Source organism: Ailuropoda melanoleuca, chromosome 16 (genome assembly GCF_002007445.2).
Source record: "Ailuropoda melanoleuca isolate Jingjing chromosome 16, ASM200744v2, whole genome shotgun sequence".
Lineage (NCBI taxonomy): Eukaryota > Metazoa > Chordata > Mammalia > Carnivora > Ursidae > Ailuropoda > Ailuropoda melanoleuca.
The window spans coordinates 75,297,287-75,321,945 of record NC_048233.1 but is presented as its reverse complement, the minus strand read 5'-3'; the positions used below and the strand labels follow the sequence as shown (position 1 = coordinate 75,321,945).

Here is a 24,659-nt window from a genome sequence, read left to right as displayed (position 1 = left end):
CTGGACGGGAGCCCAGCCGGTTTGTCTTCCTGTTCAGGCCGGTGGGACCAGGAGTGCTTGGTAGAACTGTTCATTATTACTCATCCCTCGGGAACTGGCCCCAGCTGAGGCCCCGGCCACCTGCCCCAGGCCTCGCAGCCCTGGCCTTCTGGGAGGTCGCGCCACCTGCCGGGGGTGGCGGGGAGTCCGGGTGGCGCTCGCGCGACGTGTGGGTCCGCCGGTGAGCCGTCGCTCGGTCCTGGCTGCGGATTGGCCCCGGCGAGGTGCGGCGTGCACCCTGCGACCATCGTAGAGTCAGGGGCTGCCGCCGTCTCTTCTGGTTCCGCCGGCGGCTCATTGGTCCAGATCGGGACAAATCGCCCCACCCCTCGGCTGCCGAGGGCGCTGGTGGCGCTGATACGGTGTCCCGCCTTCCCGGCCGCGGATTGGCCCGCGATAGGACCCGTCGGTCGCGCTGGTGTCTGGGAAGGAGAGAAAATGGCGGCGGAACCGAGCAAGACCGAAATCCAGACCCTTTTCAAGCGGCTTCGCGGGATTCCGACCAATAAGGTGCGCGAGCGGGAGGCGCGTGGGGTCCGGCGCTGGTGGAGAGGGATTCTGTCTCCTTTGGGTCTGAGGGAGGGAGAGGGGCGGACGTGGGCTGTTTCCTTGGCGTGTCTTCGCCCGGCCTCGACTCGGGGTCCCTGACCATTGGCTCATCGCCTCCTCCACCCAGGCCTGCTTCGACTGTGGCGCCAAGAATCCGAGTTGGGCCAGCATCACGTATGGTGTTTTCTTGTGCATTGACTGTTCTGGGGTGCACCGCTCCCTAGGCGTCCATCTCAGCTTCATCAGGTGGGGTCTTCTTGCTGCTGCTGTGCTTCTTCCCGGCCGGGGCTGTGGGCTCAGCAAGGGAGAGTGGCTGTCTCGACTGGACCACTTGGCCCGGGAGGGGTCCGGTGGTCGCCCGTGGGAGGGAGCCGCCTGTGTGGGCCCTTTGCCACATAGCCGGTTTGTGTCTGCCTATAGACTAACATTGCCTTCTTTCCTGTTGGTTAAACTTGACACTGTGAGTATTAGTTTCAGGGGAAAAGTTCGCTGCATTGACCTTGTTGCTGATCTTTTGGTCGAGTATGTCTGGAGTGAGACTATGATCGTCCTTAAGGGGAAAGACAGATCCAAGCTTGAATGCTTGAGAATTCGACCTCTTTTTGGATCTCAACAATAATTAGTACTGTTTTGACCAGATAATTGAAGAGCAAATCTTTTACAGACCAGGTAGAGTGGAGGAAATAGGGTGGTGGCTGATTAATGTTTCCTGGGCGCCTACTGCAGCCCGAGGCCAAATGACAGGTATGGGTCTGCCAGGGAAGCGTCTCCTGATACCTGCTGGTGGGTGACATGCAACCCTTGCACGCAGGTCCACAGAGTTGGATTCCAATTGGAACTGGTTCCAGCTGAGGTGTATGCAGGTCGGCGGAAATGCCAATGCGGTAAAGCTCCTTCTTACCATCCTCCCCACCCCCATTCTTCTGCCTGGGTACACTAATTTTACAGTGTCTTCCTAGGAGGCCCTATCTTTCCTCTTTTCAGAGGATTTTCTGGTCTCTAGCAACACTGTACACTATTATCTAAACTTGGAAATTGGTTTTTCTTAAATGGGCTTCGGATTCAAACTAAACTGGACAGAAGTTCTTGGGGAAAGGCTAAAGGAGTTGGGGCCTCCACACTCATCCAGATCTTGTGAGCCTGGATGAGGATGGGCACCATGGGGATGGCATGCTGTCTTCAGGCAGGGTTGAGTGAGGGCTGAGGGCCAGTGAGTCATCTCAGAGAATGGGAGGCCGGTTTTTTTGCAGGTTTTTCTGAGGATCTTTACCTCTGTGAAGAACTGCTGGTGTCAGTAGGTTGTATTTATCATGTATAAGTAATAACAGGCTGGTACAAGGGGATGCCTCTTTTGCCCTGGGGAATCACCTGTAGCGTGCTTGCTCTTCCTGGCTCTCCAGACAGCTTTCTTCCGCCAACATGGATGTACAGCCAGTGATGCCAACACCAAATATAATAGCCGAGCTGCCCAGATGTACCGGGAAAAGATCCGGCAGCTGGGGAGTGCAGCCTTGGCTAGGCATGGCACTGACGTAAGTGCCTGTTCCCCGGGGCTAACGTAGTGGGGTGAGTGGGAATATTCAGAGCCCTGTGTTTCAAGGGTGTCTTCTTCCTTCTAGCTTTGGATAGACAATATGAGTTGTGCTTCCAGTCACTCCCCAGAGAAGAACGACCCTGATTTCTTCACGGAACACACTCAAGTGAGTGCCCACAAGGAAAGTTTCACATGATTGTTGCTGGCCGGTGGCTTGCTTACCAGGCCAAGGCCTGCGATCATGTGGCTTGGAGTCCATTCACCTTGGTATGAGACCTCAGCCAGGGAATGTCTACGTCCCACTACTGGGTAGGCCCAGGGGTTTCCTCCTCCTATGAGTAGGTGTGCAGTGTGGCCCTCCTTAGGAACGGACCCCTATACACTGGGATAGTAGGGAGGAGGAGAAGCAGCTTCTTGAGAGCTCAAGAGGTGTCAGGAGCTCCAGGCAACTTTTCCTGGATTCTTTTCCCATGAGAAAGGTACTGTGGTTAGGGACAATGAAAGGGTTCCCTCCCCAGCAACGCGCTTCTGGCAGGAGGTTTCCTGTCTGCTGGAACTGGGTGCTGAAGTCAGACTTTTAGTTTGAATTCCTTCTCCTCTCCGTAGCATTGCTAGGATGGTGGCTAAGTCACTTAACCTGTCAAAACCTGTGTCTCTCAAAGGGCTACCGCTGCCTCACAGGGTTTGTCGTGATCATTAAGGGTATTTCTATGTGAAAAGCCTTTAGACTTGTGCTTGGCAGGTGGTAATAGTTGTTCGTTGTTGTGAAATTAGGGGAATGAACTCTGGCTCTGAGTAAGTAGTGGAAGGGTGGAGGTGGCTGCGAATTCCCTGTTTCTTTCTTCCATCGTCAGTAGCAGCTATCCTTTTACTCACTAGCCTCTGGTCTTCTTTTCTCATGGCCTTGCAGGAGGGTCTCATACCCACAAGGTACCTGTGGGTTCTTGGCGCTCCTTGCCAGTAGGAGCAGCTCATCCAAGCTTCTGTGATCTGGCTTCTTTTTCAGCCCCCTGCCTGGAAAGTACCAGTCCCCGACCCAGCAGAGACCCAGCAGCTAGCCCCTTCTACAGAGATCAGTAGCCTGGCACGTGAGTTCAGTCCAGATTTCAACCAGGTGCCCTGGTGTTGGTAGAGGACTTGGGGCTAGGAAGGGGACACCTGGCCAAGGGGATTGGAGTGTGTGTGTGTGTGTGGGGGGGGGGTTCCTATATTTCTCGGTGGGCCTAAGATTCATTTCAATCCCTTGGAGGAAGTGGTGGGCATTCCTTTTATCTTGTGGTGGCCTCAGCAGGCTGAAGAAAGCCAGTCCTTCCTACTCATCCCATCACTCCCTTTAAGGGGAAGTCACTGCAAGCTTTGTTCCTTGTACCTAACTCCTACCATTGCATCCACAGAGCCGGAGCACGGCCCCAACATGGACCTGCTTGGTACCTCACCCAAAGCCTCTCTGGGTCAGTATGCCACCTGGCAGGTGCAGGCTCACTGGGAGAGGGTGGGCCTGCAGGGCTCTTTTCAGGTCTGCTCTTGCCTGGTCATGTGGACTGAGGCCCCAGGAGACTGAGCATCTGACCTCTCTGGAGTCGGGACTGGGATTGAGTTTGTGACTGCAGCATTAACTGCAAGGACTTTAGAACCAGGCCCTTGGAATTGATAAACCTGGTAGCTGGTAGCAGACCCCCAAGGCCTGGGGTCTGCCTCTGAATGTGGAGCTGGGTCTAGCCAAAGGGTGGGGAGGCCAATATGAGACAGGACACTTAACCCTGGAGTCTGCGGCAAGATTGGCCTTTCTAGTCCATTTCATGGGATGGAGGTGCAGCTTTCACAGCTAGAGGCAACACTGTCCTTTCTCAGCCTGTCTCTGGCTTTTTAGTTCTTTTTTTTTTTCACTTTCCTTAGCGTTCTTTAGTTTTGATTCAGCATTAGAACTGTGTGTTTGCTGACCTTGGTTGTTCTGTTGACCCTTGGGGGTTGGGGCAGGAAGCTAGTAGAATGACTGTAAAACTGAGCCCATGCGAAGGCTGGCATGGCTTGGTCTAAAGTGAAGCTCTTTAGAGGCCTCTGGGAATAACTTTGGCCTCTGGGCTTGGGAGCTATATGGAGGCTCTGGGGTGGGCCCCTTGTTAGCCATAAGTCTTTCTCTCTAGAGTCCATGTGTCTGTCACCTAAAGGGGTCCTCCCTGCCAGAGGTAACCAACAGCTGCTTGGGGAGCCCAGCCCCTTGCATGTCAGCTCCCTGCTGTAGGAGCTGAGGCTGGTATTTAACATCTGCCCCCTGCCTCGTAGTCTTCGTGTTGGTTCAGGGACTGTGACGGTCTCTGGTGCTTCGGGTCTAGGTTCTTGTCTTAGTCTGCTGGGAGTCAGGAGCCTCGCCTAACCATGTCTGTCTTTGGCTTGGACTCTGCCGATGCCATTGGTTGGAACTGGTGGGTGGCAGCCTTGCCTTCCTCTGCCTGAAGCTGTTCTTTGTGGAAGCTCTTGCCAAGAAGCTGCATGATATACACTGAGCTGCTGCCGCTGACCTTCCTTTGTCTCCACTCATGCCCTATCCTCTTTCTCACACAGAACCGAGAACCTCCCTCATTGGCAAGAAGAAGCCAGCAGCAGCTAAGAAAGGGGTAGGTGGAGAGAGTCAGTATGGTGATGGGTAGGAGCTGGTATCGGGCAGCCTGGATGCCCCCCTTGACCCTGCCACTTACTGGCTCTGTGACTTTGGCAAAGGTACTTTTCTGAACCCTGTCTATGAAAAGGCTGTCAAGATGCCTGTCTTTAAGGGGCTCCTGGGAAGAGTCAGTGTGATTGTGCACACCGAGGGCCTGGCACAGCCCGGTCCTGGTCAGCATTGCCTGCTGTTTGCAGACCCTGAAACCCCTGCTGGCATTGTGTGAGCCACCTCATGCCCAGCTCCAGCAGAACCACTCTTCTCCCTCTTGACCATGCTGGCTGGGCTCCCTATTTTTTTACCCTAAATGTTAAGAAGGAATGCTTCCTTTGAGGGTGTGGGTAGAGAATCTGTGCTTGGGAGGGAACAGAAGACACTGTGGCTGTTGGCAAGGCCCCATCCTATCATTCCCCTCCCAGCTGGGTGCCAAGAAAGGCCTAGGGGCCCAGAAGGTGAGCAGCCAGAGCTTCAGTGAGATCGAGCGGCAGGCCCAGGTGGCAGAGAAGCTCCGTGAGCAGCAGGCAGCTGATGCCAAGAAGCAGGCCGAGGAGTCCATGTGAGTGTTTGCCCAAGGGGCGGCTCACATGGGGTCGGGTGGGCAGGTAGGACAGGTCAGGATGTGAGCTGGCCTCCGATACGTTTATTCCTTTCAAGGGTTGCATCTATGCGCCTGGCCTACCAGGAGCTCCAGATTGACCGGAAGAAGGAGGAGAAGCAGCTACAGAATCTGGAAGGGAAGAAGCGAGAACAGGCGGAGAGGTTGGGCATGGGCTTGGTGTCCCGCAGGTGAGACTCAGCTCTGGGGTGTGGCAGGGAAATGCCAGTGTTCTCCTGGGAGCCGCTGCGGATTCCTCCCAGCAGCTTGGTTTTCGAAGCTTAGTCTTCCTCTGAGGCTGAACAGATAGGTGGCTTTGCTCATTGTCTTGAAGTGCCGAGTATAGTGCTTGTCACAGAGTAGGTATGGGCTCACTGTGTTTGTTAAATGAAAGAAACATAGTATTGGGTGCTTTCTCAATGTACTCAAGAGGGTAGGGTGCTGTTGGTCAATGGGGGTGCTAACCACACTTTGGTGGGACAGTTCTTTATCTTTTAAGATCTCCCTGAGAATTGCAAGACTCTTACCATCCCTAATCCTTGTCCACTAAATGTCATTGCTGCCAGGCATGCCAACACCCAGAAATGCCCCTAGAACAAATGCCCTTTGGCATAGACAGTATCCTTCCTGTTTCAGGACTACTGTGCTTATGTTGCCGTGGTTTTCTTAAAAACAAAACAAGGCCTGCAGACCAGTTCTCTTACTCATTTTGTTTGCTCTACACTAAGAGTTTGCCTCTAGAGATTTCAGTAACACTAGACTCTGGAACTCTCTTAAAAACCAGAATATTGGACAACACCAGGTCCTGGGGTTGCTGTCTGGTTTCCTGGTGAGAAGAGGCAGAGTTGGGCAGGTGGTACCAACTCTTGATGCCTCGCTTTCCTCCTCAGTCACTCTCCACGGAGGCATCTTAAGGATTCATTTCACTTAAACTTATTACAGAATATCTACAGCTTTTAGCTGGCAGAACCCGAAGGAGTGAATATATTTTACGGTAGGGTTTTAAATAGGGTAGGCTGGGTTTAAGTTAAAGTTTCTACTGCCCCACGAAAAAGAACCAACCAGCTGAAAAAATTGTTCAGACGCTTTCACCCAGTAATTCCTGTGACCGAAACAGGGAAAGGGAGGAGACCTAACGCCCTTTCTGGGATTAAAATGTGATGTTCCCCTGATTAGCTGTGGGTTACACGAGTAGCACATGGACGGAAATGGAGTTGCTTAAATCTGGCTGGCACGTGTTCTGAAAAGATTAAACAGAAACAGCCGGCCTTATCTTCTTTCAGAGTAGAGGAGAAAGGCCCAAAATATTGAATTTGGAATCAATAGTTCTCTATGTTCAAACTTTAGTTGTGCCAGTTACGAGATCTGTGGGCTTTAGGCAAGTTGCTGCATTGCTCGGAGTTCCTTTCTCACCCGTAGAAATACCTCCTGCGCGGGACTGCCATCCTCCGTCAGTGAGGCCACGGGCGGAGCTCGCCTGCCCGCTGTAGCCAGGGTTGCTGTCCGGTAGTCCGGTTTTTAAGAGACATCAAAACTCTAGAATTCCTGCTTTGATACCATCAGACTCCTTTTCCTGGTTCTGGGGTATTTTGTATCTTTTCCATGTGAAAGTGTCCGTCTTGGCAAAGGTTATGGCGCCCGGTGCAGCAAGTCTGTAGAGTTGTTTTTAAGGACCAAGAGCACTACCATTTGGTGCACGTCATTATTAAAGTAAGAGGCAAATGAACAGTCCTTTGCCAGGGAAGCCCTGCTTTGAGAAAACAAAGCTGATGTGCCGACAGTTGCAGGGGTGCTCTGGCTCCGCGGGGCTCCGGGCGCTCCCGGCATGCCCTGCAGGGTCTGGCCCAGCCCTGGGCGCAGGCTCGGGGAGAAGGCTCTGGGTGGGGCCGGGTGAGAGAGAACCCCGAGCTCTGCCAGCAGCGGGGCATTGTCTCGTGCGGCGACACCACTGCTCACAGCCGCTCTCGGGCGGCTCTGCTTGTCTCCACAGCTCCGTGTCTCACTCGGTGCTGTCTGAGATGCAGGTGATCGAGCAGGAAACCCCTGTGAGCGCGAAGTCCTCCCGCTCGCAGCTCGACTTGTTTGATGACGTTGGTACTTTCGCCTCGGGACCCCCAAAGTAAGGCTGTTGTTGGGGTGCAGACTTGGCCGCCGTGCTCCTCATCAAGGTTTTCTAAGCTCCTATGCTGTCTCACCAGGTACAAGGACAACCCCTTCTCCTTGGGGGAAAGTTTCGGTTCCCGCTGGGATACGGATGCCACCTGGGGTATGGACCGGATGGAGGAGAAGGAGCCAGAAGTGACCATCTCAAGCATCCGGCCTATTTCAGAAAGGTGGAGTGGGCTAGGGCAGCACGGTCTGGCAGGATTTTCCTGGCATGGGAACATTCTGTGTACCTGCTCTGTCCCGTGTGCTGGCCACTAAGTATGTGCCTCCTGAGCTCTCCACACGTGGCCGGTGCAGCTGAGGGACTGGAGTTTTAATTTTGCATTAGTAAGTGCAGCCACACGTGGCTGGTGGCTGTCAGACGAGGTGGTGCGGGAGTCGGCTTTGGGTTGAGCTGCACCTTATCATCACAGAAGGCGTAGCAGTGGCTTTGTTCACGGTCTGTTTCTCTGGCAGGAGGGGCCTGATGTTATGCTTCAGTCCTGACCAACCAGGAGTTATGTGTCTCTGGTCACCGTGTTAATTGTTTTTTTGTTTATTTTTTTAAAGCTTGTTTTATGTTAATCTGGGCAATATTCAACTGATAAATGACCGAATCATTTGTAAAATGGGGACATAAGTAATGACTTCACACAGTCCCTGGAAGGATTAAATGTAACGAAACTTAGAAAGCACCTAGCCCAGGGTCTGTGCATGTTGGCGGGAGATAGGAGTGACCAACACTTTTACATCCACACTGGGATGCTTTTGAAAGTGAAAATGCCAGGAGAGTAGATACAAATTCAGGCAGAGACCTATGATCACCCTAGTGTTAGGCCAGTTGTCACTCGGAGGAGACTGGCAGTAGTGATGTCCTGACATCCTAGATTTTGCTGAAGCTCTAGAGGTTTGGCGCAGAAGACTAGTCCCCTCTAAACTGTATGTCTACGCTCCCTGGTGGAGGCACCGTAAGCTCTCTTGTGCCCTGACTCGGTGTGGAGGAGAGGGGCCTTGTCCGGGGAAGAGGGGCCGTGAGTCCCAGAGCCATAGCCAGACAGGGCCGTAGCGAGCCGCCCCAGAAGGCCGCTGGCACTTTTCTCAGCCTTTGTTAGTAATGGGGTTGGTACTACTAGGCTCTGATAGTAATGGGAAGGATCAGAGGTATCCCACATCCACTCCTCAGAGTCACAAACAGAAGGGAGGTGGAAAGCCGGAGCTCAGGCCTCGAGTCCAGTGAAGCGCGCCAGAAATTCGCAGGAGCCAAAGCCATCTCATCGGACATGTTCTTCGGGCGGGAGGTGGATGCGGAGGTAAGGAGAGTTGTCTGTCCCGAGCAGGGAGGCAGCAGGTGGCGTGGGGGCTTCCTCCTTGCCACTGCTTTGGGCTTTAGCACCAGGGTGTCTCGGCTGATAAGGAGTTTTTGAGTCGTTGGCCAGGAGATCCCCAGGCGTTCCCCTTTCTTCACCACAGCATGAAGCCCGGTCTCGCCTCCAGCAGCTGTCGGGTAGTAGTGCCATCAGCTCTTCTGACCTCTTCGGGGACGTGGATGGAGCTCATGGAGCAGGTAGGGCCGCGAGGGTAAGGTGCACACTGGCACGGCCTGTGAGCAGAGCTGGAAGACCCCGTGGGCTGGGAGGGGCTGCCCACAGGGCTCTGAGCCCCCCTTTCCCTTGCTGTTGCAGGTAGCGTATCACTGGGCAACGTGCTTCCCACAGCTGACATTGCCCAGTTTAAGCAGGGTGTCAAGTCTGTGGCTGGGAAGATGGCTGTGCTGGCCAACGGAGTGATGAATTCTTTGCAGGTGAGGCTGGGGCTCTTTGGCCTGGGGCAGGAGGGTAAAGCAGTAGAGAGTAGTCATTGGAGGCTGGCCTTCACCACTTCAGGCACTGCTACTGGCTAGCTTCTGAGCCCGAAAGAGAGCTTTTTCTTTTCCTGGAAGGGCCGCTTCTTTCCTTCGAGCTGGGTGCCGGGGCTGGGCCGCTCCCTAAGAGGATGCCATGTCTGAACTGATTTCTCCAGTCTTGTCACCTTCCCTCTCTTTCTCCTTCCTCCCTGGCTTCATGATTGGGCAGGGCTTCCCCCTTGGGATCTGGCCACAACCCCTTCCCTGAGTCATAATAACATGTAAAACTATGTCTGCTGTAGTGAGATTGAAGCCCGATTCCCCGGAGTACCCCAGTCCTGCAGGGTGTGGTGGGGGATGCTGCTGCAGGCGAGAGACTTGACTTTGTGTTTTCTCCCCCATGTCCAGGATCGCTATGGTTCCTACTGATCTGGGCGCCACGGCTCAAGCATACGGTGGCAACAGCAGCAAAACCCCCATGACTCCAAGGCCAGGGGCGCTTGTCTTGTGGAAGCTGGGGAGAAATTGTTACTTTATATGTGTTGTGTGTGAGTGGGGTGGCCTTTGAGGATCTCGGGTAAGGGGGATGGGCGGTTCTAGCCTTGACCGCTGCCTGTAGACTGAGCCTTGTATTCTCCTCCCCTCACGGCCCCTGGCCCGTGTGCTAGATTACTGTCCTCTGATCCTGCCCCCTAAGCTGCTGCTCCCTTGTCCTGCCGCACTGGGAGCGAGGGGAGGAGTTCCCTCAGGCGGGCTGCTTCTGGGTCCAGCCTTTCCCCAAGTAGGGAAAGTGAGATGTATCAGGCTTTTTTACCAGCTCTAGGATCCTTCCAGGTTGGCTGGGGTTTGGCCCCCGTCTCTGGAACCCGTGGGCAGGTCTAGAAAGAGTTGTGCTGTAGACCATCCCCCAGAGGGGCGGGAGGCTCTGGACTTGCTGCTGTTGCTGCTCCCGGGGCGGCCTCTGGGTGCCGGGAGACGGCGGGGGAGGGGAAGCACCTTGGTCTGGGCCTTACTAAGGGCTAGAAACTTTACCCGGTACCTAAAGGTTTCATTTGGGATCAGACTGGAGGCCCGAGTGATCTTCTCCTGTCTCACCGCCCCTTTTTACAGTGATCACTTGAGGGATACTTCTGAGTGTCTCGGAGTCCTTCCATACCATCCATTGTGGAGCACAGGACCCTCTGTCCCTTCATCCCCTGCTTGGTGGCCATGGTGGGTCTCATCTGCCTAGGCCCTGCTCTGGATGCTGTGAGTGTAATGCTGGCCAAGGAAGCAGAGGACATGAGGGACAGAAACAGGCTCTTGGGGCTCAGCTTTCTTCTGTATCGTCCTGGGCTTGGGGGGGCCCTGGACGGCACCCCCAGTGAGAGCTTGACCCACCTACAGAGTTGCAGGCCTCGCTGCCGGGCCACGCACTGTACCATCCTTGGTGCCATCTCCCCCTGCTGTGCCGCCAGTCTGGGCCCACCCTCCCCACTGTGGGGTGGGGGTAGGGCTCCCAAGCAACACAGACCATTCTTCCCTTGTCTCCCCCCACCCCAGAGGGACTTGACTTTCTTTCTGGACTGTTTGTATTGAAACAGAGTGGTGTCAAATAAAGCCTTGACAGGGCTGTGGGCCGCTGTTGGTCTGAGTGAAGTGTCCTTTCTGGATCCTGCCTCCCTGCCCAGTGCAGGCCCCTGGCCTCACTCTCTGGGCTCCCACCGATACGGGTAGGGCGATGACGCTGAAGCTGAGGGCATGCTCTCCGGGGCCTCCAGCTTGTCTCTCCTCTGAAAGCCGAAGGCCCCTGGCTCCTCGGCTCTGTGCTGCCGCGAGGTCCGGTGCAGCCTCGACCTCACCACCCTGTTGCACGCGGAGGAAAGAGCTGGTATTAGTTGGCCCTTTCACTCCTCCAGTGAGCCATACTGCTGTGGGCAGGTGAGCAACCTAGCAGCCCTGCACCTCATCCCAGTAGGAGGCTTGACTGGGGTGTGTTTCTCAGGGGAGTTTAAGGACAAATGAAATCCGCAGCCTTAATGGAACCCTTTTAAATACAAAAAGAAAGGATGTATGTGTGTGTAGAATTCCCTAGCTTGGTAACCTTTTCCCCCAGTAGGGGCTCCTGGAATATATTTGCCACCTTAGGGGTCCTCAGGGTACAGGGGTAAACCACTGGTGTGGGAGATGCATGGCAGAGGGGCCACGGGACTCTAAGCCATTGATTTCCAAAGTGTGGGTCTGGGCCTTCCAGCTCTGGAATCATCTGGAGTATTCATAATCCAGATTTCTATGCCCACCCCTCCAAGCCAGAACTTGGTCACTTGTGTCATAAACTAGCTCCCCAGGTGATTCGGATGCCCCCCAGGATCTCCACCCTGCTGTCAGTCAGCCAGAGGCTGGAGATGGTGGTGGGCCTGGAGAGTTCACAGGACTTGCAGCTTCCAGGCCTGGCCTGGCTCTGCAGGGCTTTGGGAGCCAGTTCCTGAAACTATTCCAGGGGAGGCTGGTCTGGGCAGAGAGGAGCCCAGGAAATGGGTGTGCCCAGTGTGGTGACCCCCACCTTAGAAGGCAACCTGTTCTGCTTGGGTCCCTGGGGGGCTTTTACTTTCTGGACAACCCCTGGCCAACGCAAGGAAGTTGACCACCGGTCCTTACCTTCCTCCAGTCTTGGCTGGAAGCTTGACTTCCTCAGGCCCGTCATTCACAGCTGCATCCCCACTGCCCCAACCCTGAGCTTAGCAAACATTTAATGAAACTCTGGCTAGAAAAGACTGCAGTGCTAACCCTTTGGGGCCAGGGTCTTCAGAGTTAGGGGAACCTGGCCTTGAACCCTCTGAACTTGTTTTCTGAAGGCCCATTCCAGCTGTAAGCGCCTTTGAAAGGCTGCTGTCCTGTGCAGGAGGGGAGTCCCTCGGCGCATTTTCTGAGGTTGGTCTCCAGGCTTGAGTGGTCCCCTGGCCCCCACCTCCCAGTCCTGCCAGAAAAGTTGGGACTCAGCACCAAAAACACAAACTCACCCCTTCCCTTTACATCCTCCGTCTAGTGGCTTTTGATTCACCACTTACCAGATACAAGGGACTTTATTCATTTAACATATTGAACTGTTAGACACAGAGGGGACTTGGAGCAGTTTTTGAAAGTGGACTTGTCTTCTTGCCTACCCTTCATCCTATCATGCTAGTGGCTCTTCCTCCAGCAGAAGGCCACTGGGTTTATGTCCACCCTATATTTGCACCACAGGCGTCGCCCTTGACCATGCAAGGCCCTGCACGTTTATTCATGGTCTCCCCTAGAATTGCTGTGAGGAGATCACCCTTACGTGGTGGGGACTGTCAGCAAGTCACCTTCCTGATGGCCTCCGCTCGGTCTGCTGTCAGCTTGGGGCCTGACTAAAGTGCAGAGGCTGACAGGGCCAAGGAGAGTAGGCTGTTACTTTCCAGGGTCACTGCTTGACTTGGCTGATGATACCAGAACCCCTCTGGCTGGTCTTTGGGCTTGACCTGTTATTCAGGCTTTTCACCAGCAGAGGGCAGCATGGCACAGGAGTGGGGGAGGAGATTGGGTGGGAGTCCCAAGGGCGGGGTTGGAGCTGGATACAGGGGCGTTGTGGACAGGACCCTTCAGATGCCTCAAGTCTCAGACTCGTCCGTCTCTTCAGTGGAGCCATCACTCTCTGCATCCACCTTGCGGGCATGATGAAGGGGTCTCCAGGGAGAGCCAACCCGGGGAGGGGTGCGGGAAGGCAGGCAGCCGGCCTCTGGATTGGCAGTGGCCGAGTTGACCAGGCCTGGAACCTGGGCCAGCCTGAAGGAGGGAAGAAGCCCAGAGGGCAGCTAGATGCCTCCTGTCTAGAGACCAGGACCTCCACGTTCACTCTTGCATTTGGATGAAACCATGGGCTGTATTCCCAAAGGACTCGAAGAGAGGCTACCTCACACCTCTGCTGGAGCCCAAACCCTTCCCTGACTGACAATCGTGTGACCCACAACAGGGTACAGCCATGTCCAAGGGACGCATGGCCTTCCCCACAAGGGGGCAGCGTCACCCCCTAACACTTACAGCCGTTCCAGCTCCTCATCCATGGCTGGGTCGTGCATCAGGTCCCCTTTGTCAGGCAAAGCTCCTACGAGATAATTGGGGGGCACAAACTTAATCTGAGTGTCTTTCAGGCAGGCTCATCAGATAGCCGCATCCCCAGCAGGTGCCACCATGCCCCTCACCTTCGCATCTACCTGCTCTGCTGACCCTGGGAGGGCTCACCTGAAAGATCAGAGGAAGGGCTCTTTCTAAAAAAAATTTTTTTTTTTTTAATTTGAGTACAGTGGACACGCAATGTTCTATTAGTTTCAGGGGTACAACATAGTGGTTCACCATCTCTATATGTTACACTGTGCTCACCATCTGTCACTGCAGGACACTATTACAATGTCATGGATGATAATCTCTATGCTGTGCCTTTTATTCCCATGACTTGTTCATGGGGAAGAGCTCTTAAGAGAAGTTTTAAGAGGACTGTTATGGGGGCAGGAAGTTGTGGCTACTGCTAGATAAATTCAGTGAACTCATGCCTACCCTCTTCAGCTTGGGGTAGGATCCACAGCTATGAGACATCCCCACACCTCAAGGTCACTGCACACACGGGGTGATCTCCTTCCAAGACTGGGTGGTGGGCTGTGGGCTGGTGTGGGCTTGGGGGTTTCAGTTCCTTCCTTGAGGCCCCAGATACTGGGAGCCAGACACATAGAGTATGTCCAGCTTATCCCCCAAATCAGAAATTATCCAGTTTTGTGCCCCCCCAAATCAGAGGGAGCCAACTTTGGAGGCAGTATGGTAAAAAATGCTGTCTCAGCTCCTCAGAGACTCTCTGAGGGGCGAGAAGAGCAGGCTGGGTCAGAAGCAGACCCAACTCTTCTGCAGGGCAGGAGCCGCCAGGAGGGGAGCTGCCTCATCCCTGCGCGGCAGCAACTCTCTCTGAGCTGGTTTCCTCAGCTACAAACCAAAGGAAGTCATGCTGCAATACTGGGGAAAGGTGAGAGGAGACCGTCCTGGATTCTCCCTCGCGTTGTCAACAGTGGAGAGAAGGCGGAGCTGAAGTCTGCAGATAGAAGGATTCTCACCGGCAGATTGTTGACGGAAGAGGCTCACTGGTGGTCAGAATGTGGATCTGGCAGCTAACAGTGCTGGTCTCTAGAAAGCCGCAATCTTAAACTTACCCATCTGGCTCTAGTTCAATTCCCTACTTTTCCAAAGCTTTTTCAAATGGTGCCTCCCAGCCCCTTTGGTCTTAGTGGTTTTCAAACTGCATTCCATGGAGCCCTCTCCTTTCTTGTGTGTGAGTGTCTGTGTGAGTGCCTTGAGGACTAAGGGAAAGGACAGCCCCTCTCCACAACTGACTGCACCCCGAGTATCTCCAGGTCTCTATTCCATACCCTGGAGATGCGGGTGAGGGCAGAGGCTCCATCTCCCGCTCCATCCAGCAGTCATGCTTGGTCAAAGCGGTAGACGGAGTGATTGCCTTTTTTAAAGGCCCTGGAAAAAGTGAGGGCATGAGGTTGTCCAGGCTCTGATTCTATGCTAGTTAGCTTTTCCTTTTCCTTCCTGTGGGCTGACTGGTGGAAAGGAAGGGAGGGCGGTGAGTTACCGAGGTGTGAAAGGAAACCTAAGCCAGTCTCCACCCACTGTCCCCTTAACTCTTGACTTCTGGCTCCTATTTGCCTTTCTACTCTGGTCCAGCCAGTGACCTTGGCGACACTTAGTTGACGGGTCCCTAGACATGTGCATACCCCAAGCATCAGTTCAGAATAAGGAGGCTGCTAGGCAGCATCGTGCCTCAGTGGGCCTCAGTCAGTCCTGCTGGGGCTGGCGCTCTTGGGTGCATTCCCAGCGGGCTTTGTATGGTGAAAGATCTATGGCCTACTTGGTTGGCATTTAAAGAATGTTAAATTTCCTTCCCTTGACCCCCTTCTCTCAACTGGGGGAAGGCTATGTGTTCTTTGGGACTCGGGAACCTGGGGCCTCAAGCGCACCCGGATACCTCTGGAAGAAGGAGACGAATAACAAGCCCTCCAGCTCTGCTGGATGGTGGCCTCGTGGCTCTTCCCTTGGGAGAGCAGCAGGCGTGAGAGGGAGAAGAGCGGGTGGGTGGAGGAGGCCAACCAGAGGAAGAAACGACAGACAGGAAAAACTGGGCCAGTGCAGGCCTCTCCCCTCATTTTTCACTCCTTTTCAGATTAATCAGTTTTCTTTTTTTTTTTTTTCCAGCTGGGAATAAAGGCCGCCTAGGACACACCTTTGCCCTGCTTACAGATGGGATTCAGGTCTCTTTGATACATAATCTCCAAAGCCGCTGAGTAAATAGCCCTGTGTCTGCCGAACCTGCAGGCCACTCCCCGAAGCAGGGCTGGGGATTCTGTGGGGAGGCGCTGGGCACACCCCTGTCACCGAGAGGCTGGTTCATGTTGGGGCAGGGCCTTGGGTGGTTGGGTGGCTGTCCCTTCTCCCCCCCCCCCCCCCGGGGGGGGGGNTTTGTTGTGCACAGTCTTTGTTGTGCACAGTCTTTGTTGTGCACATTCTGGCTCCCTAGGCCTCTGAGTCTGACCATGAGAAGTCACGGTGGGGATGGTGATGCCCCCTCCTCCATGGGACCCTGTCTGCCAACAGCAGCCGCCTCCTATGTGGCTTTGTGCTGGAGGAGAGGAGAGGCTAGCCGTGGCCAGCTCTGGCTTACCTAGGGCTTGGTTGATTCCATGATGCTTTGAAAGAGCCACAAGGAATCCATAGAAGGTCAGTCTCTGAACGTTGCTTAGTACCTCCTTGACAAGTGCTGGGGGGGGACAGCTGGAAGGGAGAATACAGAGGCCAGCTTCAAAGACCAGCAAGTCTGAGTGGCATCTTTTCATCCAGTCCTTCAGCCTTAGGAGGGTGCCCAAAGCCAGGACTGAGGAACTCTGTCTGCCCCAGGGGGCCCTAGACCCTGGGAGAGCATGGCAGAGCTCCAGAAGCAAGGCCTTGACAGGGGACAGAAAGGTCTGGTATGTTCCCTAACCGGTGCTTTTGCTCGGGGAGTGGGAGGAAGGGAATGGCGAAAAGGCAATGGACGGCAGCCTCGCGTTGGAGGAAACCCAAATGGGCTGCTCTGTCTCTAAGGAGACCTTGTGCCGCACTGGACAGCTTCGCCCTCCCTTTCTGTCGAGTGAATTCTTTGTACAGTGAATGTTTCCCCTTCTCTCTAAAAAGCCAAGGCCAATCTATCTCCTGGCAAGGAGAAGGGAGCCAAGCTGGTCATCTACAGCTGGTCTTACCACGTGGAAGCATCCTCCCTAAGGAAGCCCCCTGGGAAGCCTTCCCGTCAGCCACAGCCTGGTCTGGGCAGATGGCACTGTGCTCATTCATACCGCAGCCATCCAGGGCCCCGGGAGCCGTGGACCGACCAGACATCTGTTCCAGAGCCAGCAGCCCAGTCCCCGGGGCTGAGGTGGGGCCTCCATTTCTCACCTGTACTTGTGCCGGTCGCACAAGTTCTCCAGGCACTGGGAGAACTGCGAGGCCTCCACTCCCTCCAGCATGCTAGCCTCGCCCAAGGGAGGCCGCTGGCGGTGCTGCCCGCTGGATGACGTTGGCACAATCACGGTATTGGGGTTCTTGCCTGCCAACAGGTCCTGATAGATGGCGGCCACACTCTCCAGGAACTCTGCATAGTGTGATGGGGAAGGGGCACGGGTCAGGCAAGAAGGACACACGGGGTCCCTTGGCCGCATCCTTCCTTCTCTGTTAGCTCGGCACCCCACCAGCCTCAGTGCTCAGCACACGGCGGCCTGGGAGCAGGAGCCCTCGACCTCATAGGACCAGTGCCCTCGGGAACGGTGACACCACCGTGTGTTTCCACTCCAGCGCCGCCTCCTAGCCCAGGCAGATGCCCTATTCCCTACTTTCCGAGCACCCTGTACTCCTTTGTGTTTTGGGTATTTGCTGTGCCTTATTGCTGGAGTGGAAGATTCTGAACAAAGGCAGGGGTCGTGCCTCACCTCTCTTCCTGCCCCGTTATCTAGCACAGTGCTGGAGGCACGTTAAGTGCTAGAAATATTTTTTAGAGCGTGAACGTGTGCATACTTGCACTAGTGAGCCCCATCTCGCTTGTGAGGCCACCTGCCTCCCTGCCTCAAGAAAGCGTGGTGGAAGGCCAGCATGGAAGAGAAAGCCCCAAGTTGCTAACTTATTTCACGTTTGATAGGCAGGAAGGGAAGTTTCTCCCAGACGTCGCTGCTCCCTCTCCAGGGCCCAGGAGCTTCAGAGAAATGGGAAATAGAGCCTGCAGCCGCTAAAAGCAGGTGGCAAGACCCCAGGCTCCACCCCTGCCAGACCAGGCCCTTGTGCTGCCATCAAGAAAACAGAATATGGCGCCTGACAAAGGCCAAGGCTGGCTGGGGCCACCAGTTGGCAGGGAGGCCATGTCCAGGCTCCAAGGACAGCCTTCTGTTTACTGGAAGAGCCCATTTTATTTTATTTTATTTTTAAAGATTTTATTTATTTATTCGACAGAGATAGAGACAGCCAGCGAGAGAGGGAATACAAGCAGGGGGAGTGGGAGAGGAAGAAGCAGGCTCACAGCAGAAGAGCCTGATGTGGGGCTCGATCCCATAACGCCGGGATCATGCCCTGAGCCGAAGGCAGACGCTTAACCGCTGTGCCACCCAGGCGCCCCTGGAAGAGCCCATTTTAAACAAGTCTGTTTATGGACATAGTCAGCAATTTCTGACCCTAGCATTCCGTCTATTGCTGTGTACACGGTGTGAGCTGCTGTGCATTTGTAATTATGCATCTATTTCTGTTACACCTGATTCCAGAAGGAATTTCAGGACATAGCCAGTGTGTATAGAGAGCGGCATAGGCAGGTGAGATACGGCTGGTGTCTGGTTAGGAAAAGCTGTGTGGGTGGGAAAATGTGTGCCCACACACACGAGCCGGGGCCGAGGGAGATCTCTCCGATGGCAGTAAGAGCACTGCGTGGCCGGGAGCCCCGGCTTTGGAGCGAGCCCTCTGTTCAGGTCTGGGCTCCACCACTAATCAGCTCTGCGACTTGGGCTCCTTACGTCTCAGCGGGTCTCTGAGAGGACCTATCGCCTAGGGCTGTCGGAAGCATTAAAGTCAGTGCTATGCCTGGCACACGGTGAGTATTGGACACACCGTGGACCTTTCGTGTGCTGTGACAGCAGCGTGCATGGTTCTAGTGACTGTCCCTATCACTTAGATGGATTTGCCGCGCGGCTGGCTGGAAGCGCCATGGCTTTCGTTGTCTCGAGAAGGCTGAGGGAGTCAGCTGTCAGACTGAATCTTGTGACCAGCAGTGGGAATGAGACATCCTGTCTGTGACCTGTGGTGAAGCACGCCACTGAAGGCAGTGGCGGGGGGGGGGGGGGAATGTGTGTGCCAGGCAGCAGATGGAAAGGACGCTGGGGTAGGACAGGCAGACATGCCCCTGACAGGAGCCCACATGGGGCCCTGGAAGGCTCTCACCTGAGTAGTAAAACTGGATCTGGAAGGCAAAAAGGAAATCTGAAAAAGACATCAAGCAGTCCATGGCGTCATCCATGAGCACAATCCTGAGGGAGAAAGAGGGAGAAAATGTGAGAGAATGTGTGTTTGGGGAGGGTGGGGTGGGGCTAGGGAGCATGTCAGTGAGCTCTTTCTGGGGCTCCAGTCTTTTGGGGACAGCAAGACATTTGGGAGAGGGAATCCCAAAGGCCAATTCCTCCAGTCACCTCAGTTCTCCATCAGTGAGACTCTGCCACCAAGCTGCACAACCAAGAACAGGCTCCCAGTTCAGTCTTGGTGGCACCAGCTAGTGGATGGAGCGTGGGGGTGGGCAGCAAGGACAGGGTGCAACTGTAATGCAGCCAAGATTTCTTTTCATATACTCAGCAGCAAATCCTTTCATCCTGCAGCGAGGACCATTTAGTTCAGAATAAATACAGCCGAGCAGAAAAGGCAAAAAGAACAGCCAGGAAGCTTAAAGAGGTCTTGGCAAGTGGCACTGAGATTTAATAAGCTACCAAGGGCCCAAACGACTACAGGCACCTCCGTCCTGGGACACGGACGGCAGACAAGGGAAGAGGGTACTGAGCTACTGGGGACTCTGCCCTTGACAGGGTCAGAGACACACCCCATCTTGTGTCGCCGTGGCGGCTGTGCCCCTCCTTGCTGTCTGCTCCCACAAACGGACCACCCCTGTGTGTTCCTCTCCAGGCCCTTCCACCTCATAGGAAGAAAACTATCTGATGACTAAATGATCAGACCAAGGCCATGTTCATACTCTGCTCAGGGCCTCGTGCAAGAGGGCACAGGAAGGGAAGGAAATTAGCTCTTGCTGGGCTCTATCCAGGTGACAGGCAGGGCGCCAAAATTATCTGCTGAAGGGGAGCGGGGCCCCCAATCTGTTTCTGACTGGCCCTCCTGGCTTTGTCTTTCTTGTTTGGCAAAATTGTTTTATTCTGCTCTCTCGTATATTTTTTGAAATCTCTCTTTACTTCCTTGTGTCAGAGGATCCCCGAACGGGCACCTGGATCAGCTCCAGACAGAGCCAACCCTGCACACCTCTGGGGGGCGGCATTCAAGAGGAGAATGGCAGGCGCCCCTGCAGTTGTGTGAGGCAGCTGGCGCTGCTTTCAGAGCTCCCCAAAGAGAGAGCGTTCCTCCATTCAGTCGTAGTAATGGCAACGACAGAAATGGCTGACGTGCACTGAGTACCTACTTCCTGGCAGGCACGGTGCGAGCCATTTAACGATAGCGGATTTGATCCCACAACATTCCTGTGAGGTAGGGCTTGCAATTATGTACATTTTGCATGTGAAGGGACTAAGTCTCAGAGAAGTCGGATTGCCGAGACCGCATAGTGGGGAGTTTGCTCTTCTCCACAGGCCATGGTACTTTCCATTAGGCCACATGGCCTCTTTTAATTATTTTTTAAAAAGATTTTTATTTATTTGAGAGAGAGAATGTGCACAAGGGAGGGAAGGGCAGAGGGAGAGGGAGAAGTAGACTCCCCACTGAGCAGGGAGCCTGATGTGGGGCTCGATCCCAGGATCCTGGGATCATGACCTGAGCTGAAGGCAGATGCTTAAGCGACTGAGCCACCCAGGTGCCCCTCACACTGCCTCTCTTAAAATAAAGATACAGAATATAAACACTAACATTTTATTTCGTAATCTATGTGGCTAATTTATTTTCTTTCTTTTCACCTATATTTTAAGGCCTTAACATTTCTCATGTATCTCTTGGGGAAGAAAAACATCTGCCCCAGATTTGAACGTTAAAATTTCCGCTGGAAAAAATTCAAGGCCAGAAGCAATGCTATTGATGGCCACATGGGGGCGTCCTGGTCTCTCCATCAGTGGCTCCCAGGACCAACACAGACCAGGTAGTTGCCCCCATTTCTCCTAACTCACGAGAACCCAGGCAGGCAAAAAGGAAGAGAGGGCACAAAGCCCAGATTGTGATATCTGGATGGGGAGGGAGAGGCGACAGAGGGCAGAGAGAAGGCAGGTGGGGCAGACTGCGGTTAGCAAAGACACCCAAACTACAGAGGAAGAGAGAGCTCTCCCGGAGCACTCGGGGGTAGAGCCACCTCAAAGCTTTCCCAGGCGCAAGCAGAGAAGAAAAAGGTCCCTGTGGAGGGAAGCCAGTGACCTTTCCTTCCTGCCCTACTCCCAAGACAGCTAAAAACCCGAATGGCCTGAAGTTAATTACTAGGGAAGAGCACTGGGCTGAGAACGTCCCCAAGCAGGAAACCACGAAGGGGCGCCAGAGCCTTTGAAGATGTTACTTGGCTTCTCTTCTTTATCATCAACCTGGACCCAGTGCTCCTGTTTACAGCAATGACCTCCATGCACCATTTCTTTCTTTGTTTCTTCATTTATATTGCAATACAATTCAAATGCCATAAAATTCCCCCTTAAAAGCGTACAATGTTTTTAGTATATTCACGAAGTTGTGCAACCATCACCTTTGTCTAATTCCAGAAGTTGTAATTGTTGCTAATCAGCATGCTCCCGACGGGCGCTGCCACACCAGGGCTTCGAAGCCAACTGCCATAAGCATTTTCCTCTCGCAGCCGCAGAGAGGACTAGAAGCTGCAAACAGGGCCCGCCCTTCCAGTCAGACCTGGCCTGCAGCCTCTGTCGGGGCCATTCTTTACTGTGGACAGTAGCAGCCTCTTTTAAGATGCGCAGCTGGGGGGGGGGGCGCCTGGGTAGCGCAGTCGTTGTCTGTCTTCGGCTCAGGGAGTGATCCAGGCGTTATGGGATCGAGCCCCACATCGGGCTCCTCTGCTGGGAGCCTGCTTCTTCCTCTCCCACTCCCCCTGCTTGTGTTCCCTCTCTCGCTGGCGGCCTCTGTCAAATAAATAAATAAAATCTTAAAAAAAAAAAAGATGCGCAGCTAGGGAAGGGGGCAGCCGTTGGAGGGCAGGAGACCCACCGCATAAGCGCGGCAGGCTCCACGGGCGGGGTGGCTCTTTGGCTGAAAGGGACACTGGTCAGGAGAGATCAGCAGGGTGGTTGGGGGAGGCAGACTGTGACATGAGGGGCATGTGCCTGGATGCCAGCAGCATGCGTGCAGAGGACAGAGGATTTTTTTTTTTTTTTAAAGATTTCACTCATTTATTTGACAGAGAGAGAGAGAGACAGCCAGCGAGACAGGGAACACAAGCAGGGGAAGTGGGAGAGGAAGAAGCAGGCTCCCAGCAGAGCAGGGAGCCCAACGCGGGACTCAATCCCAGGACCTTGGGATCACACCCTGAGCCGAAGGCAGACGCTTAACACTGAGCCACCCGGGCGTCCCACGGAGGGGTTTTCTTGGCTGCCAACTGGATCTCCGCTCTCATGAACAGCCACACCACCCCCTATTCTGCTCAGCCTGAGACCTGAAGTGCTGCAGGCCTCCTGGAAACGCCCTCCCTTGCCCGCCCCACAGCAATCAATCACCAGGTCCCAGCCATCCCACCCTAGCATGGTTCTCAAACCTGCCCACTGCTCTCCACGTCCACAGCCACCTCCGCTGCCCACCTCTGCATCTTTCTTGTGCACCCCTGGATGACCTCCTGCCCGGCTTCCCGCAACGACTCTAGCCACCTTCTAGTGGACTCTCCATGCTGAGGTCACAAAAACTTTTTTCAATGAGATTTTGACCACTTTACAACTCTGTTTAAAGCCCTTCACGGGCTTCCCGTTGACCTCAGAACAGAATCCCCATTCTTACTCTGGCTTATGAACCCACATGCTCCGGCTCCCTGCCTCCCCTCATCCCTCTAGACACAGTGGAGGCCACAGGCAGCCTCCCCCACTGTGTTCCAGCCACACTGACCCTTAACAATCTTCCCAATGCTCCCTCCTTCCTCGTGCCCTTCAGACCAGCCGGTCCCCCTACCTGAAACGCTCCCTGCCCTTCCTGCCACACTCCTCCCCTGACTCCTACTCCTTCTTCGCATCGTAGCCTACAGAGCACCTCCTTGGGAAGCTTTCCCCACTCCACACTAGAAGTAGGCCTCCCTGCTACCAGCTTCCGCAGTTCCCTGTGACCTCCTCATCCTGTTCACGTCTGTCTTTGCCCAAGGACTATAAGATCCACCAGGTGACATCTCTGTCTCTCAGCTTGTGGCTTGACTTCAGGGTCCGGCATGTGCAGGGCACATAGTAGGTACTCACTAAGTATTTGTTGAATGAAGGAAAGCATGAATAAACACATGAGAGGAACCACAGTACCATTTCTTCTCCCTTGGCTGGCTGACATCTGGATACTCCGTTCAGGTCTGGACAATCCATTTAAGAGAAACAAACTAGAGTCATGGAATAGGGGTAGTGAGTCACAAACCACGATCAGACAAATGACTGCATTTAGATCCTTTAGCTTAGAAGAAAACACTAAGGAGGAGGAAGTGTGGGCTGAGACCTGACTCTTCTTTTTTGCGGGGGGAGAGGGGTGGGCAGAGGGAGAGAGAGAATCACAAGCAGGTCTCCATGATCCTGAGATCATGACCCGAGCCGAAATCAAGAGTCAGACACCCAGGCGCCCCACGACCTGACTCCTGAAGACCTGCCTCTGAGGACGATGTAAGAGCGATCTAGAGTCTGGCTCCAGAAGCCCTTCAGCCTGCTCAGCTCTGTGGCTACGGCTGCTCTGTGAGGGCGTGAGCTGCCTCCTGCTAGAGTGATTTAAGCAGAAGCCTCGTGCTTCCCAAAAGCATGAAGGGGCTTCTTCCAGCTCCGACAGAGTGTGCTGTCCCAAGGGTGGGACAGACGGACAGCTTCTCTGTTAGTGCCGGCTCTGCCATTTGCTGTTTGGAGGGCCTGTGGCTGCAGAAATGTCTGAAAGACTTACAGAGAGAAGCTTTTAGAAATGTTACATGTCGCACTGTCCATCTCCAAACGAATGCCCGGACCCATGAAAGTTCTGGGTACCTGGCAGTGGAATCTTGGCAGAAGTGTGGGGAAAGGCACGGTCTGTCTCTGCCTTTGGTGACAGGGACAACCCTGGGCTGTAGGCCCTGGATCCCACAGGCAGCTCCTTCATCCTGGACTCACACTTGTCACCACTCCTAGAGGGCGCAGCAAGGAATCTCTTGGAAACGAGGTCATCCACATGTGCTGTTTGCCAGTCGATGGCAGTTGGCTCCGCACCCCTTGCTGCCAGAGGCCCCCTGCTAACGAGCCAGCTGCTTCTGACACCTGGAGGAGCCCAGTGGCCACTGCTGTGAGGTGCAGCCAACAGGGAGCCGTGGCCAACAAGAGTCTGTACGCATCCACTGGATCATGGAAGGATCCTTGCAGGCCATGCCGCAGGCCTGGAGAGAGGGGCTGTGGGAGAGATGTCAAGGCAGTCAGTTCAGGTTGGCTCTGAGCAGAACTGTGTGGAGGGTGGAGTCCAGGGCAGGCAACCTTCTGGAATGAAGAAAGGACACTTGGCAGGGTCGGAGCTAACCCCGAGGGGGCTGGCCCTTCTCTCCCTCCTTTGCCCACTTCCAGCAGCTGCGACGGGCTGGCTGGCTGGGGGTTAAGTGGGCGCTGAGGAAGCAACAGCTTTCAGTCTGAACCTACAGGCTTGCCAACTTTCTATTCATGCCACGGGTCAGTGTCCCTGGACTCATGGCTGCCGGGCACTCTGCGTTGCCAGCAGCCCGGGGATCGGATGCCAGTCCACCGCTCCCTGGCCATGTCATCGTGTCTCTCTGCGCTTCAGTGTCCTCGTCTGAAGAGAGGAGATGATCACAGTTCCAATTTCATAGGATTCTGGTGAAAAGTCCCCATGATGATGCACTGTGTTT

The 24,659-nt window shown here is 54.4% G+C and overlaps 2 protein-coding genes across 3 annotated transcripts in view; one reads left to right on the top strand and one right to left on the bottom strand.

The window, feature by feature from the left end:
• Positions 1–395: 395 nt before the first annotated feature.
• On the top strand, positions 396–10,997 carry ARFGAP2 (ADP ribosylation factor GTPase activating protein 2). The gene is made up of 16 exons (XM_002921629.4): positions 396–549; positions 716–834; positions 1,400–1,472; positions 1,989–2,120; positions 2,208–2,288; positions 3,129–3,210; positions 3,517–3,573; positions 4,685–4,737; positions 5,201–5,337; positions 5,436–5,567; positions 7,367–7,495; positions 7,575–7,709; positions 8,705–8,831; positions 8,992–9,085; positions 9,204–9,322; positions 9,773–10,997. The coding sequence occupies exons 1-16, from the start codon at positions 478–480 to the stop codon at positions 9,791–9,793; spliced, it is 1,563 nt and encodes a 520-aa protein (XP_002921675.1). The 5' UTR covers positions 396–477; the 3' UTR covers positions 9,794–10,997.
• C16H11orf49 (chromosome 16 C11orf49 homolog) overlaps positions 10,918–24,659 on the bottom strand; it is a 185,841-nt gene continuing 172,099 nt past the window's right edge. Inside the window, exons 5-9 of one of the 2 annotated variants that reach the window (XM_019802162.2) lie at positions 18,860–18,945; positions 16,841–17,036; positions 16,074–16,183; positions 13,406–13,469; positions 10,918–11,209 (exon numbers count right to left, since the gene is read on the bottom strand). In XM_019802162.2, the coding sequence (XP_019657721.1) occupies positions 11,050–11,209; positions 13,406–13,469; positions 16,074–16,183; positions 16,841–17,036; positions 18,860–18,945 (616 nt within the window). In that variant the 3' untranslated portion in view covers positions 10,918–11,049. Of the gene's footprint in view, positions 11,210–12,372; positions 13,151–13,405; positions 13,470–16,073; positions 16,184–16,840; positions 17,037–18,859; positions 18,946–24,659 lie in introns of those variants that run through there. The other variant, XM_002921628.4, reaches the window with a different exon arrangement.